We start from the raw sequence: 15384 nt of genomic DNA on the forward strand, positions 1-15384 counted from the left end.
GATAAGTGCACTAGTAAATGTGTCAGCCCTTCGGCAACAGAAGCCGTGACTTGTAGAAACCATGGCTTGACACAGTTCTTATTTACATTAACATTTTATTCATCTAGTGTAGGTCTACACGGGTCTATGTTGGATTTAGGCAGGTGTAAATCACATCAGAATTGGCTGCTCTGAAATTTCAGCGGGTTTTGAGTTGGACTCACTGCAACAACACCACAAAACACACAAGAAACTGGAGACATGTAGAAAACTATTAAGAATCCAGATGAACTTGCATTATTTATTTTAAATAGAATCATAACTATGTCAAAGACCATAAATATTTTCCAAATGTAGCTGCTGTTCCTGCAACCAAACCACATATGCCCACTCAAGTACAAACCCCCTGAACTCAAAAAGGTTTTCAATTTGGCTTCAGTTGTGCAATTTGCAGCTCAGAATTATTGCAGCTGTTGTCTTTTTCATATGGATTTACAGTGGAAGAAATCCCCTTGAGCTAGAAAGAATTACCAAAGCGAAGTATCATTTATTTCAATCTGGAGTAAAATATACTGCTAATGTTTAATGCAAACATAATTTACACTAAGCGAATGTACTGATTTCAGCACATCTTCAAATAGGTTTTTGGAATTATGGTGAAAGATTGTCTACCTAAAAGTGCGTTCAGTTATCACTTCAGGGTTGTATATTACTTAGCTATACTTTTAGGAAAGGCCAGATTCATGTGACATCATTGTGAATAATATCAGAAGAAGAAACCGTCTGGAGTCAAGAAGCAGCTGTGATAATGCAGCTCCTGCCTAACTAGAACAGGTTTGGATACATTCCGCCGGGCTGACCACCTACATCACGAACCCATTTACCCTCGGCTGCCTCTGTAATCGGTGGAGCAAGAGAGCCGCTCCACGGGAGTGATTCAGATCTTTGGTGTGGTCCATGAATCACTCGCTCGAGATGCCTTTTCTCTTCCCATGGACTACAGAGGGAGCCTGGGGCAGCCGGGAGCCGCGGTGAGATGGTTAAACCGGCGTGAGATGGTGGATACGTGCGAGAAACAGCACATGGTGTCTGTAGGAAAGCGAGTAAAATGGATATGAACGCCCACAGAAACAAGCGGTGCTGTTATCGGTTTCGTTGCTTTGGATTTAGCAGCCCAAGGTTTGTCTGCCTTGTTAATTTTAACTGGTCTGGAATTAAATTAGTGTGCTTGCAAGGCTGGACCTGGAGCTTCAGAGCCACGGCAATCTCAGGATATGTAAAGAATCAATTAGCAAAGAAAAAGAATTCTTTTAATTCCAGAACACCTTGTATACCCATGCACTGATCCCAAAGTGAGTTCCATCGAGCCTTTCACCTGTTTATTTCACAAGACTCTGAGAGAGAATGGGAGTTGGTTTCTATGTGGATCATTCCAAAACTGAGGCTTCAGCTTTCAGAATGTTTTGAGACCTATTAAGAGATTTTTTATAAAACCGTATTATTTTAATAATATATGCAATGATCTTTATCAATTAAAAAAAAAAGCATTTGCATGTGAATTAATACCTCTGTTCCTTTAAATCAGAGTTTGAAGCTTCTTTTCACTTTGCTATGCAAAGGTTCCTACTGTTCCAAGTGGCTTTGGAGTAGCACTAAGCAAACTAAGACCATGATTTCTATGTACTCAGGATCCTCTATTATTGGTCCTTTATACTGTAGTAAAATAGATAAAAGCATTTAAAAAATAAAGAGATCTCATACAGCACTTAAGCCTATTTTTAATCCTCAACTGACTAGATTTCAAGTGATAACGTACCTTTCATTACCTGCACATTGCCTGCATGCAGTTGTATGCAGCAATCATCATCTCCATTATTCAGATGTGTACTGAATTGAAATATTAACTTGCGTACGTGTAGATGGTAACATTGGTATTAGTCCCTAAATGTATGTGTGTAAACAAGGCAAAATGATTTTTCTGTGCAACCAGCTTCAGCTTATAGGCAAATGAAAATGTAAATAGCGCTTTCAGTGAGTCACTGGTTTACGTACATGAGTTAAAGGTTTATTTTCTCCATTTTAGAACTCCCCACTGCCTTCACATTATTTACTAAAAATATTCATTTGCTAAAATGAATTGCCTGGGATGGTGACTGAAAACCAACATAGGCTCAAAATGGAGTCATAAAGAAAACCGCAACAGATAAAAATTCTAAAACCCATGGAAACTCACAATGACAGCAAAGTGTTTTGCCAAAAACCATCCCCAATTTGAAGGTGAACCTACAGCTTAGATGAAATCCTCTCCCAACAGGTATGGCACATTCAACTGCTACCAAAGACAGTTCATTTCCCAATATTATTTTCCTGTTCCGATTAACACCAATTCTGCCTAGGCAAGCAAGTAATTTAAAACTAAATTTCACCTTCAGCATTTTGAGAAGTAGAAGGTTACCAGGTCAGGATGTGACATGGAAAATAAGTTTAGGTATAAGACATATAATAGTAAGCACTCAGCTCTGGCCACCTCCTAGTAGCCTGAAGCAGCAGAGTGACATTTGAAAGCAATCCGAGTCAGAAGAGAACCTCCAGGGAAACCAGACAATCCTTTAGAAAAAGCAGCTCTATTTTTGCCAGAAGAAAAAATCGAGACCTTTGGGAACAGCGCTCAACTCAACCTGAAACAAATATTAAGATAAATAATGGAAATATAGTAAGTGGTTCTGCACCACCCTGCTCGCGTGGGTTATCCCCACGACTAGATTCACATTTCCCTTAAAGAAAGGCAGTTTCAGGGCTCCTATCTGAAATTATCATTTTAGTGCTGCTAAGATATCTGGGCATTGAGGTGTATGTGTAAGGATGCCTAAGTCCTTCTTGAAGCATCTTTTTTAACAATGAATAAAACCAGAATGAGGATTCGTGTCCCTTCTTGGAGGCAGCAGGGCTGGTATTAGCCTGGCCAATTTTACCTTCCCCCTACACAGGAATCTCTTCTCCACAACTTAAGGAGTATGTGAAGGATTTAAAAACTGAGGAATGCCTTCTGCAGCCCTTGGAATTAGAAGTTTTGGATGAAATCAGTATGTATATATATGCATATAGAGTTTAAATACCAGTAACGTGTATGCATATAGACATTAAATACCAGTAATTCTCCTCTCAGCTATACAGGCAGTGTACTTTGGTAAAATCTCCTTCATCAACTTATTAAATGTCATATACAGTACTTATATCTTCTAGAAAGAATACCTAGTTCTCTTGACTTTGATAGCAATTTCTCAATCACACAACTGAAACTCAGTTGAAGCAGCAAATTAGGCTTCCAATATTAGCCAGGAATACTTGGATAGCTATTACTGAGCACTGTTTACATTGAAACTGGGCTTAATGCTGCTGTAATTAATCATATTAACCTGCTGTTTGATGTTGGTATAATACGACTTTCTGTCTGTCCCGAAGACACAAGTGCCAGGTCCCAGGTGATGCTTGGCTTGGTGGTACCCGCAGAGCAGTGGGGTGGACAGGGACCCATGGCACAGCAGCATCCTGCAGGGACAACGGCGAAAACGGACATTTACGAGCACGAACACCACAGTTCATATTGCCAGCTCTGAATCTAGACTTTATATAATATAAATATATATAATAGAAAGAAGCTTGTGCTCCTTGACCCCGTGGGTCACCCCTTTGAGTTTAAGCATCGTGTATTTACTTTCACCTGAGGTTTGATCCAGCGTGTCCTCCGCTGCCATTGAGAGATCTTCATGTGTACTCTGTTGACTCATCGTACCTACCAACAAAATATTTGTCCCTACGTTGTGCCAGATAACAGTCTTAGTCACTTGAGTTTTCTTTTTGCCTTTTTCTGTTTGCCCTGCATGCCTTGTTCCTTTATATGGAGGCGTTTACATAGCCTTTGTCAAATTACAATTAATTAATGCTGGCAGCTGTTAAATAAGAAGTCGTTTGCAATCTAGCTACTGAAAGTAAGATTGCATAGTGTGTAGTTTGCAAGAGAAAAAAAGACAAAAAGCTGTGAAAGGTGGTCCCCTCCCTGCTCTTGGTAAGAAATCATTATTTCTAAGAAGGTGGACAAAAGCTGAAAAAGCCTTGTCCTTGTCTTAAGTTAATCCTTAAACGAAGTGAGAATAACAAAAAAACATTGAGGAAATATCTGAAAACCACATGCAAGATATAAAATGGAATAACTCATAACAGAAAAACCAGCAGACCTGATGCTCTTCATCTGTGCCATAAGAAGCAGAGCAAATAATTTATTTCAAAGCCAAATTCCTTGTTCTCCTGAGCACAGTTCGTATTAAAGACCCTTTGACCACACCATCTGTTTGCATTGTAATTCACATTTAAAAGAGTCAATATAAATATTGACTCACGAACAGGTTCTGGCTTAGGCCTGGAAGTTAAGCTGCCACAATACTCTTAAGCTTTTGCGCAAATTGCTGGAGAAATATTGGTCACTTTTTCCTTTTGTGTGTCACCTATAATCAATCAATCCAAACTCCAAAATCAGGCCAGATCCTCTCACTAATCCAAATAAACTTGTAACTTCCCTTTGTCCCTTACACAATTTAAATGGCAATGCCTAAAACTTCCAGGAATCATTAACATTTCTTCGTACACACATGAAATATTATAAGTCTAGCCAAGGTGAGTTTAATTTGGCAGTTTCAGTCTACAAAAGCCATCGAGGAACTTGGCACTAGCACGTTCTTTGTACTTTTTACCTGTGACTCACCTATTTTCTGCCATAATCATTTAAGAGCACCATGAAAGTGCCTGCAGAACAAGAAGAAAGGATTCTTCCATTTATTTGGGTCTGGTTTATAATTTCTAAACCACACTGTACCTGTTAAATAATTTCTTTGGTGTCTACAGCTGCTGCTGGCAAGAGCAGAAGTAAAAGGGAAGAGAACAGAGGGTCAATGTCAGCATCACAGGTTTTGTATCAACCCAAAACATTAGATTGAAGGAAAATATTGAAAATTATAGTAACCCATGAGTGGTCTAATGTAGAGTGGGAATTAAGCCAATTCGTGCATTTAAATCTGCAACATTAAAACAATGGCTTAAAATCACTTTTGCTCGGCCTCTTGAAGATGCAGCAGCTGGCCCTGAATTTGTGCTTAATATTCAGTTTTGGCCCAGAAATAAAACATGGTTGTTTCTAGAAAAAACTAGGGCTGTTCCTGGAGATTGTCATAGGGATTTATTTCTTTACAGAGACCATATACAGTTTATAAGTGACAGATGTAAGTCTGAGAAGCATTATTGAGAAACAGCCCTGTCAGGAAAGTCTTGTATTCCAGATTACATTAGATAACTTTACTTAAGAGTGTATGTATGTATCCGTATGTATCCAAGCACCATATACAGACACATAGGGAGATGTATGTGTCTATGCACATACACAAGCACATCAGGATTTGGAATTCACATCATTTTTGTGTCTAAGGCTTTCTTTGTCTCCCGTAATAAACTGTACAGTTACCTTTCACCATAATAGCACGGCACAGGTTTGATTGCAATATATCTGCAAGCTGTGTACAAACAGTAAAGTTCACAGAATCAGTATTCAGCATTTACCTGCCATGTACCCATAGAGATTCAGCCACTGCTGCTGTAACATTTGACATGTGATGACGTCTCAAAACCAGGATATTCCCTGACAGGCTCACACAACTGTGGCAACTCCATCTGTGCCCATTTTTCCCTCGCTGAGGTTGTCGTATCCTATTCCAATACATTAAAACCCACTGGGACGGGCTGTCTGAACAACAAGAAATGATTCAAGAAATGTCAAAGTCCTCTTCAAACCACCAAGTAAAATAGTGTTTGTCCTCCCTCAGGCTTCTGTGCTACAATTATTCAACACTGAATGATGTGCGGAGGGGATGAGTTTGTGGGACGAAAGTAACCTTTTAAAAGAGAAAATGGGACAAGTCTATGGGACACTTCATGTAGCGTTTAAATAAAAGAAACCATGATCTAATTTCTTCACAAGCCTCTCTCTAATTCCTCTGAATTAGCCTGTGGGAACTTCTCAGACCTCACGAAACAAATTGAGCTCCCCAAAACACCGACCTGAGCAACAGGCATCGGACTTTGCTGGCGGGGCCTCTTGTGACAGAAGACATTGTACAACCCTATATGAATCACACATTTCTTCAAGTCACCTGTAAAAAAATCAGTTCAACCAAAATGCAGGTATCCCTACTAATAATACTCTACAAACCAGCAAGAACACTAACCTAGGAAATGCATAAACGACACGACGTGTGCAAAAGTAAATTCAGGATTTTCAAAGGTATCGATGTATATAAAAATCAGTTGAGTACTCAGCTGTTTGGGTGATGGTATCTACTTGGAGGCTGTTAATCTGTGTAATTTTAAGGACTGTAGGAATAGCTGCATTTATCCAGTCCTAAAATTACATGTGGTCCTTTGAAGGCAACCGCGAGGCTGATGTGGCCCTGGGTGAAAATGAGTTTGATGCCCCTGGTCGAGACGCTTCTGCAAACCTGAATTCACAGAAGTAACAACAGGTGAAATCTGCCTTTGGCTTTCGAGCTGCAAAGTGCAAAAGGTCCTTTCCCACCACCCGGTAGCTGATCCAGTAGAAATAATTGCTGGAGAATCAGGAATTTCTAGGGCCGAGGATTTCGTGCTTTGATGAGGATTCGCTCACCCGTTCCCACTTTGAGTGATGTGAGGGGGTATTCCTAGGGAGAAATCATTCCTGGAGCATCCTACACCATGCTCCTGCTGCTTTTAGTTGGGGGCACGAGCATCAGTTACATCTGCTGAGGAGCTCAAGGCTGGTTTGGGATCCTGGTTGGTGCCTGGACACCTTCCTTCCCCTGCACTTTAGTCATGGACTGAGGGCAGGATGGAAAATGATGGAAAATGATGGAAAATGATGGAAAATGAGGGTCCCATCCACAGAGCTCCTCTTGCAACCAAAACTCACAGTTTGTGGGTGCCTCTTCCTCGTGGTAAGGTCCTTACTGATACTACTATTTTCTTAATCTAATACAAAACTAAGGGGTTTAAATTCATATTCACTCATTCAATCACACAAATAAAGGTTTGAAGTGAGTCAGGGCTGGGAACAAAAGGAAAAAACACTGCATGGAGTGAAGTGCCTTATGCATACAGCCATCTAACATATTCCATAACATTTAATATCCCCTGAAATTCACAGACCAGATGTGGCATCTGACATTTCAATTTAAAGAATCACACGTACCATATGGAGACATGACGTTCTTTAGCATCAAAGTTCTATTTAAAAAAAAATAGAATAAGTTTTACAGAAAATTATACGAGCAAGTCCACAGCGAGTAACTTATTTAGATGGTATATAACAGAGCTGCGAGTAGCCGTTAGCTAGAAAGGAACACTGTTGTTTTTAGCTCTAATTAGTTTTAATTCATCTGCATACATATTAGGTACTTCATGTGCAAACATGCAGTTAGACACACAAGCTTGAATTTTACTGTTCAAGTTGGATACAGGAATGGGAACACCAAGTGCTAAGCTGGTGGGTAGAAAACCATTGCAAGCAAATGTCTTCATTTTTAGCCTTGTGTTCTCTCACATGCCCTGTCCCAATGGGGCGGTAGAACTGAATGGAGAGAATCCAGCCAAGAAGCTTGATTCTCTTTTCCTGCACTTGGAGCATGGGTTTTTGACACGGTCACTGACCAGAGAATGCAGTAAAAATCTCAACATTAAGAACAGCTTCCAAACATTATTCAGCTGGTTGGGAGAGCCAGAAGGTACCGAGCTGCAGCCACATGCCCTGTGCGGTGGTTGCCATGGGAATAATGGGAATAATGGCTTTGGGGGAATTCAGGCTGGCCAGGGTTTCCCACATTAGGGACTTTACAGCCAGGAACCTGTGACTAAATTCTGCAAACACACACATGCACAAAAAGAAAGAATAAAAAGGATTTAGATCCCAGAAACCATGGGCCTAGACCTGCCAGGTGCTGCGCCCTTTACATTCTCATTTTCTCTGCAACTTTTTCATCAGAATTTGGCAACACGCCTCAAAGCGACAGGAGGCACCTCGCAGGGACACCACGGGTTGGAAAAAGAGATGAGCATTTACCTCGGCTTTTCACATCTTTTTCATTTTAAATTTAACAAATGTGTGAACTTATTCCTTAAAAACATTTTTAAAATGAATATTACAAATCCTGAAAAAGAATGGGAAAAAGATCAGCTAATTTTGAGTAGAACTTTAAAGTGAAAAGACTGTAAATCACAGAATCGACGGGGTTGGAAAAGACTTCAGAGATCACCAAGTCCAACCCTTGGTCCAACTCCAGTCCATTGACCAGATCATGGCACTAAGTGCCATGTCCAGTCTCAGCTTAAAAACCTCCAGGTCCGGTGAGTCCAGCACCTCCCTGGGCAGCCATTCCAATGCTGACCACTCTCTCTGCACAGAATTGCTTTCTAATCTCCAGCCTCAATTTCCCCTGGCAGAGTTGAAGCCCCTGCCCCCTTGTCCTATTGCTGACTGCCTGGGAGAAGAGACCAATCCCCACCTGGCTAGAACTGCCCTTCAGGTCGTTCTAGAGAGTGCTGAGCTCAGCTCTAAGCCTCCTCTGCTCCAGACTGAACAAGCCCAGCTCCCTCAGCCTCTCCCCATAGCTCTTGTGTTCAAGTCCCTTCCCCAGTCTTGTTGCTTTCTCTGGACCCGCTCCAGCACTTCAATCTCCTTCCTGAACTGAGGGGCCCAGAACTGAACACAATACTCCAGGTGTAATACCCCAAATCTTAAGACATCAGTGACAAGAGAAGTTGTGTAGATTGATTTTTATACCAAACCTTTCTCATGGTTTATATACTCACTGTATATAAAATCTGCTACCAAGTTTTTAGACGAAAATCACTTACTAAATTTTGTACAGAGTCTTCATACATCCTTTTGGACAAATCTTTGCCACAGGTAGTGTGTGCACTTACAGGATAGTGGCTAAAACCCTTTCAAAAGTCAGACCACAACAAAACGTGCTGACTTATTCAACATAAAATTAAATATAAAATTAAATATAAAAGCCATCTCACCTGTAAACAAAATGCCTAGCACAGAAAACCCCAGTTGGATGGTTTTTTACATCTTTGATGATAATGGTCCAATTTAATCTCTGTGTAACGTCGCACAGCACAAGAGCTGGAACACTAGGAAGTAAATGAAAATGCCAGTTTGATAACTTTTTGAAACATTAGACACACAAAGTTGACATTAAGCTGTTTTCCTTAGCAAAGGCACTTTCTACATTGTATTGGAGACGTTATCCTCAAAATGTCTTTTATAGATTTTATTTTATTTTAAATTTTTTTTACACACGAACCTAAACTTTGCTACAATAGCTGGTTCCTTTGCAAGCTGCCTCAAGTCCTGTGACTTGCCAGAAACACAGATTTACCCTTTTCTTCGACCAACTAAACCCCAAGTAGCAAGCAAGGAAAGCTGCGGTACCATCCGCGCAAGAAGAACCGCACACACAATATATTTGGGAAACAACGCAGAAGTTTTCGACTTCCAGCACCGATCAAATCACAGGAATTACCGAATTGAAATTCAATCAGTGCTACCAACTGAAGATATTTGAGTAATGTGTATTACATCACATTTCACAAGAACCAACCTGTGTTGTTTTATTTTTACTCTAAGAAATTGATGTGTAACGCTCTCAAGAATGAAACGGTAGCAGGAATAGTTCCGCGGATGGAATTTCTCCCTATTTAATCATTAAGAGGGTCTGTAAGCTTATTCCCCGGAGACTCCCACGCAGATGCCTGCATTAATCCGTGTTTTCCCGGCTGCTGGGTAAATCTGTGCTTCCTTTTCTCTAAATATACCATTCCCAAAACTCATTGCAACACATTCTCTTCATGTTAAGTAACCCTCAGCTATGAACATTTTTACTAAGAGTCTTCAAAGGTTCTTGAACTCTTACTCGAAACTCACTCATCTCACCCCCACAGCTGCTATTTCTATAGTATACGGTTTAAACAGTGAATTGGTTTCTGTAATTCTACCAGCGCATCCTTCCAATAAAAACACTGGCAGGGAAAAGAAGCAATAAATCAACGAGGGAAAACAGCTTAGAAAAATATTTGCCATGCTGGAACACATTTGAAGGACATCGGTGGTTCATGCGGGGAATGGGAAGAACAGCACAAACCACCTTTTGTGAATTGTGACAAAGCCAGCGATTAGAAATAAATTTAAATTGAAAAATACGCAACCGAAAAATGTGAATTAAGAACGTGCTGAGTGGCAGAGAGGGCTCGGAGATACAGCATGTGTTACTGAGCTTTCTGCGTCAGGCAATTAAATGAAGCAATTAGATTTCGGAGAGCAGACAATTATTTTAGGACTGAAACAAAGGCTGGAGGAAATGCAGCAGCTTGCGTGTGGGGAATGGAGAAAACGGAAAACAAAGCGTTGCCTTTGAAATATTCATGACAATGAATTTGTATAAAAGGAATTTTAATTAAAAGTCTAGGAGATGTCTTGTAACTCAGTCATTTAAATAACGCAATTCAAACCCCAAACTTAATATGCGATATATAATTGGTATCTTCAAAAATCATAGGAAATGGCAGCAGGTACTGAAAGGGACAGTGAAGCGACACAGAATAACAATCCTCCAAAATGAGAATTCTCCTGAGGTGACACTTTATACTCTTACGGTTTGATGTGTTTCCTCAAGGAAACAAATCTCAAGAGACCAAAAGGCAAAGGTTTCAGTAATTCCTCACAGGCAGATACTCTTGCTGAGTATCATTTGATAAAATGAGTAATTGAATTGTCTTAGTGCTCGCTAACACTTCAGTGTCAGTACATCCTTCAAAGAACACCGGTACCTTTATCAATTGAACTTCTGGGAAGCTTGGAGAGGTTTAGAATAAGCTATAAGCTGTGCTTTTAATTAATCATAAACCAAATACAATATCCTTACCACAGCATGACAAATAATCGGAAGGCACTTACTCACCCAAGGGCTCTCGCTGTGACTCAATTTTAGGGTCCCAAGGGTTGGCTGAGAATATTTTTCTTACACTTCCTTGTGTCCTTAACATTCATCTTCTCCCTATTATTAGAGACCTCATCATAGACAACAATCCCATAATAATACAAAAAATTAAAAAATCGATTTATTTTGTTTTTAAGGAAGTTTTTTTTAATGAAATGTGCACAAAATTATACAATAGAAAACTAATTCAAGTCATAAAAATATTCAGATTTTAATTGAAAATACAAGATTGCTAACTAGATGGCAACACATTTCCTTACAAATCGCAGCCCTTTCCCTTACCCCTCCCTCCCAATAAAAAGTTTTTGTTCCCTTTGTTCCATTTGGTTTTGTTCTCTCACAATCAACTTTTAAATCTCTAATAAAACCAGTTTTTTATTGGCCCTGAGGTACTGAACAGATTGATGCAGACTAGGTTGTTACTTTTATATGCAGTAAAACACCCACTATGTAAAAACCCTTAAAGAAACAAAGAGTTTTTCATTTTCTGAGGCAGAATATTTCTTGTAGCCAACGAGTGCTCAGCTACGACAAATAAGTTATTCTTGCTGATTCTTAAAATACCCTGATTATATGCAGTAGGCAGTAAACTGTCTCATATTCCAGATAAATGTATTTTCTGTGAACCAGAAGACTTATTTCAAGTGGATTAGAAAAATATGTTACTGGACAGACTGAACTTGGAACTGTTGCAGAGCTGTTTCACCACATCATTCATCTTGCTAACTCCACTTTGCTTTGCTCACCAAGGTTGCTTAGAGGCACGAAGGAAAAAAGTCTGAAGCCACAGTTTTCTTTAAATACTGTAGAACGAAGACTATATCTACTAAACAAAAACCTCCAGAACATTTGAGCTAGTGATTTAACCAAAGTGCAGCTCAGTATCTCCTATTCGAAGCCTGGAGTGGACAATTGACACTGACAAATATTGGAGTACTTAGAGAACTGCACCTGCCCAGAGGGTGACACGTGGAAACTTCTGTATTACCCACTGCTCTTTGCTTCTACACAATCACTGATACTCAATACACTACAATTTGAAAGATACTTGTGAGAATCATCTAAGGAAAAACCTTAATAAAAAGGTAAGTTCATATTACAGCAGTTTCCATTAACTATGATCAAGTCCTCAAGTGTCATTGTCTAGAGGAGGAGCACCAAGTGCAACAAAACTCGACAATTATGGATGTCACAGCATTTATGCAGAATAGTGATTGTCACACGCTGACATGCGACCTCCACAGTAATGGCACCATGTGATAAGAACCTGAAAGGAGCTAAAAGTCACACAGTAGCAAAAAAGAAGCTTCTCCTCTTCAAGCATCTATTGATGTAGCGAGAAGGATGTCTGCAGTGACAAACAATCCTGCTCATTCAAGCAACAATGATTTTGGAGAACTCTTCCCCCTCGCGCAGGGGATAGTCCCTAGGGGCCTCTACAGCCCTGCATGTCTTGACGCTTGTGCAGGTTTTCCAGTCTCAGGTTAGATGCAAAGGCCATTTTTTGAAGTCTGCTCCAAATTAAAGCTGGAAAGTGAATCTGGTCTCATTCATAAAACCTCTTTCCTCTACAAGCCGCTTACAACCACTTTCAAAAACATGGTGTCAAAAATTGCAGAGGGCTTGGAAGAGCTACTGGATCTGAAGTGACCTTTGAAGAGAATAAAGTGCTTTCTGGCCAAGAGACGGCTGATTCTCACAGGGCACTGCAGAGGAAAGTCAGTGCTATGTATTTGCTCTCAGGAGGCTTTGACACCCCTCCACTAAGAAGAAACCAATTTGCTTTCCTGGTTTTTGTCACAGTACATGTTTGTTACCAAGAGCACAGGCAACTGCAGCTTTCAGCAGACAGGACCAGACTCTGTGATATAGACTATGAAAAGATTTCGAGTAAAGAACCTTAAAACCTTCACGGCAGTAAAAAGAGGCTGCTGTAAACATGTGTGACACACACTAGGTCTTTGATAACTTCAGAACAACATTTCCTTCAGGATGATGAAGGCACTTGATACAGCCACTTGATTTCAGTTAATTTTTAACCCAGGCACATTTTCTGCCATGAAAAAGCCACCACAATCTTGCACTGCTGTACTGGGGCCTGAGATCTTAGCACCCTTTTATAGAGAGTAAATGTATTTGACAAATTATGGAAGATATTATCGTACACAAAATCAAAACCCAGTGGACAGCTAAGCGGTCTAACTCACAGAATCACACTCCTCCCCCTTTTACACTGTAGTTATGAACAGGGCAGAAACACACAAAAAAATCCAACCTCCCTGTGAAATTTTAAGTTACAGTTCCCTCAGAAGTGTCCTGTGGATGTATTTCCAGAGAAGATTTATCTCAAAAGTGGCTGTAGTAAAGCAAATCTTGTTTTCAGGTGGGTTGTAGAACAAAAGTGTGAGTATTTTTACAAAAACGGAGTTTAGCCATTCTGAAAGTTAAAATCTTTTAAAGGAAGCACTGAATTACACAGCAATACCTAAAAGGAATTTGTTCTTATGTTACTCTTCAGCTGACCACAAATCAAGCTATTAAGGCACATAAATTAATGGCAGCACATAAATTAATACCAGAACCAACAATACTCATTTTGGCTCAGAGAAGTAGAAGGCACTTTTAGTTTTTAGGTTGATTTCAGTTGGCTCCGGTGTTCAGGGACAAGATCGTCTCTTCAACTATGTCAGCCACCAAATTCATCTGACAGCCCCGAAGGGCTTTTATCAAGTCAGTCACCTTGGCGTCTTTTCCCTTCCACTTCTGCCACTCCCGAAGTGACTGAAACAGCTGTTCCCGCAAGTCACATGGATAAGCTGCTATTACCCTTTCTATTTTCACTTCGGAAACGCCAAGTTTTCGCACCAGCATTCTCCAGTTTTTCCCAACGTTTTCACATATGACTTCAATAGCTGCCTTCTGCAGACCTAAAATAGCAGAAATATATCAAGTTAGTGATGGATTTATTAAGAAATATTACAGTTTTACTTGTTTTTTTCTTCGCAAAATGCTACTACTCTTGCTGCATCACACACACCTAAGGTCGCACCATGCCTGAAAAGCTGCTGGATATACTCAAAATTCCGTGTGCATAGTAGGACTTCCAAATGGCCATTCAATAAAGAAAGGGAAGACATTTCCACCCCAGAATGCTGTTTGCACCACATAGAATCATTTTGGTTGGAAGAAACCCTCAGGATCATCGAGTCCAACCATAACCCAACTCTGGTATTAAAACATGTCCCTGAGAAGCTAATTTAAACGCCTTTTAAACCTCTCCAGGGATGGTGACTCCACCACTGCCCTGGGCAGCCTGTTCCAACGCCTGACAACCTTTTCTGTGAAGGTTTTTTTCCTAATATCCCATCTAAACCTCATATGCTGCCCTCAGGCTACACCTCCAGGCTACGACACAGTTCCACGCAGCATTTCATAGTGGAAACACCGTTTGCAGCAGGGAACTGAGGGCAGCCGTGCTGGGTTTGCTCAGGCACACTGGAGGAATTAAAATCGGTGTGGAATAAAAAAATAAGCCACCCACGTCGTTCATGCACATCTGGCTGGTCAGCAGGGGCATTGACCTCCCCGTCCTCAACGAACTGCTTCAGCTGCGAGATCAAATCCTCTCGTTTGATGTCCCGAAGTAAACCTTCCAGGAAGTCCAGGCGGTCCCTGGTGATGAGCTGCTGCTCCAGCAGGAGGGTGAACAACTCCACGCCGCTCTGCACCGACTCCAGCTTCCTCTTCCCGATCTTCTCCCGGCAAAGGAACTTGAGGGACGCCAGCTCGGGCTCCAGCAGGCCCGAGGAGAAGGAATGCAGCAGGCTCAGGAAGGGATCCATGGCCTCGGAAGACGGAGAAAGCGGGGAGATCCGGGGTGAGCGGACAGGACCAGGCCCAGCGCGGCCCGGCGCCGCCGCGATGGGGAAGCGCAAACCGCCGCCCGCAGCAGCCTCACCCGGAAGTCACGTGAGAGTGGCGACTTCCGCCCTCTCACCGCCAGCTGTGAAGATAGGGGCAGCGGACCTGTCAGTATAAGGATTTGTACACACTGGTGCTTAGACTCGTTGTTTGTTTGTTTGGGGGTTTTTTGGTGTGTGTTTTTGTTCGTTTATTTTTGGGGGGTTCTGGTTTTGTTTGTTTTTCACAGAATCAAAAAATATTAGGGATTGGAAGGGACCTCAAAAGATCATCTAGTCCAGTCCCCCTGCTGGAGCAGGAACGTTGTTTTGTTTGTTTTGTATGTGGTTTTTTTTGGTGAAGATTAATAAATAAATTTAGAAGCAGAGTGTTTATTTTATATTTAACAACAGATGTAAGTAAG

General features: G+C 40.9%; 1 protein-coding gene across 4 annotated transcripts; it reads right to left on the reverse strand.

Annotated features, from left to right (window-relative positions):
• Positions 1–253: 253 nt before the first annotated feature.
• Positions 254–15042, reverse strand: FADD (Fas associated via death domain). Of its 4 annotated transcripts, none has more exons than XM_071808798.1 (4): positions 14602–15042; positions 11022–13987; positions 9082–9195; positions 254–3528 (listed from the first exon to the last, which is right to left on the reverse strand). In XM_071808798.1, the coding sequence occupies exons 1-2, from the start codon at positions 14900–14902 to the stop codon at positions 13701–13703; spliced, it is 588 nt and encodes a 195-aa protein (XP_071664899.1). In that variant the 5' UTR covers positions 14903–15042; the 3' UTR covers positions 254–3528; positions 9082–9195; positions 11022–13700. The 4 variants fall into 4 exon arrangements, with proteins under 4 accessions (XP_071664899.1, XP_071664898.1, XP_071664897.1 ...); XM_071808797.1 differs by having other exon boundaries at positions 254–7284; XM_071808796.1 differs by having other exon boundaries at positions 254–2657; positions 3396–9195.
• Positions 15043–15384: the final 342 nt, after the last annotated feature.

This window comes from Patagioenas fasciata, chromosome 5 (genome assembly GCF_037038585.1).
Source record: "Patagioenas fasciata isolate bPatFas1 chromosome 5, bPatFas1.hap1, whole genome shotgun sequence".
Lineage (NCBI taxonomy): Eukaryota > Metazoa > Chordata > Aves > Columbiformes > Columbidae > Patagioenas > Patagioenas fasciata.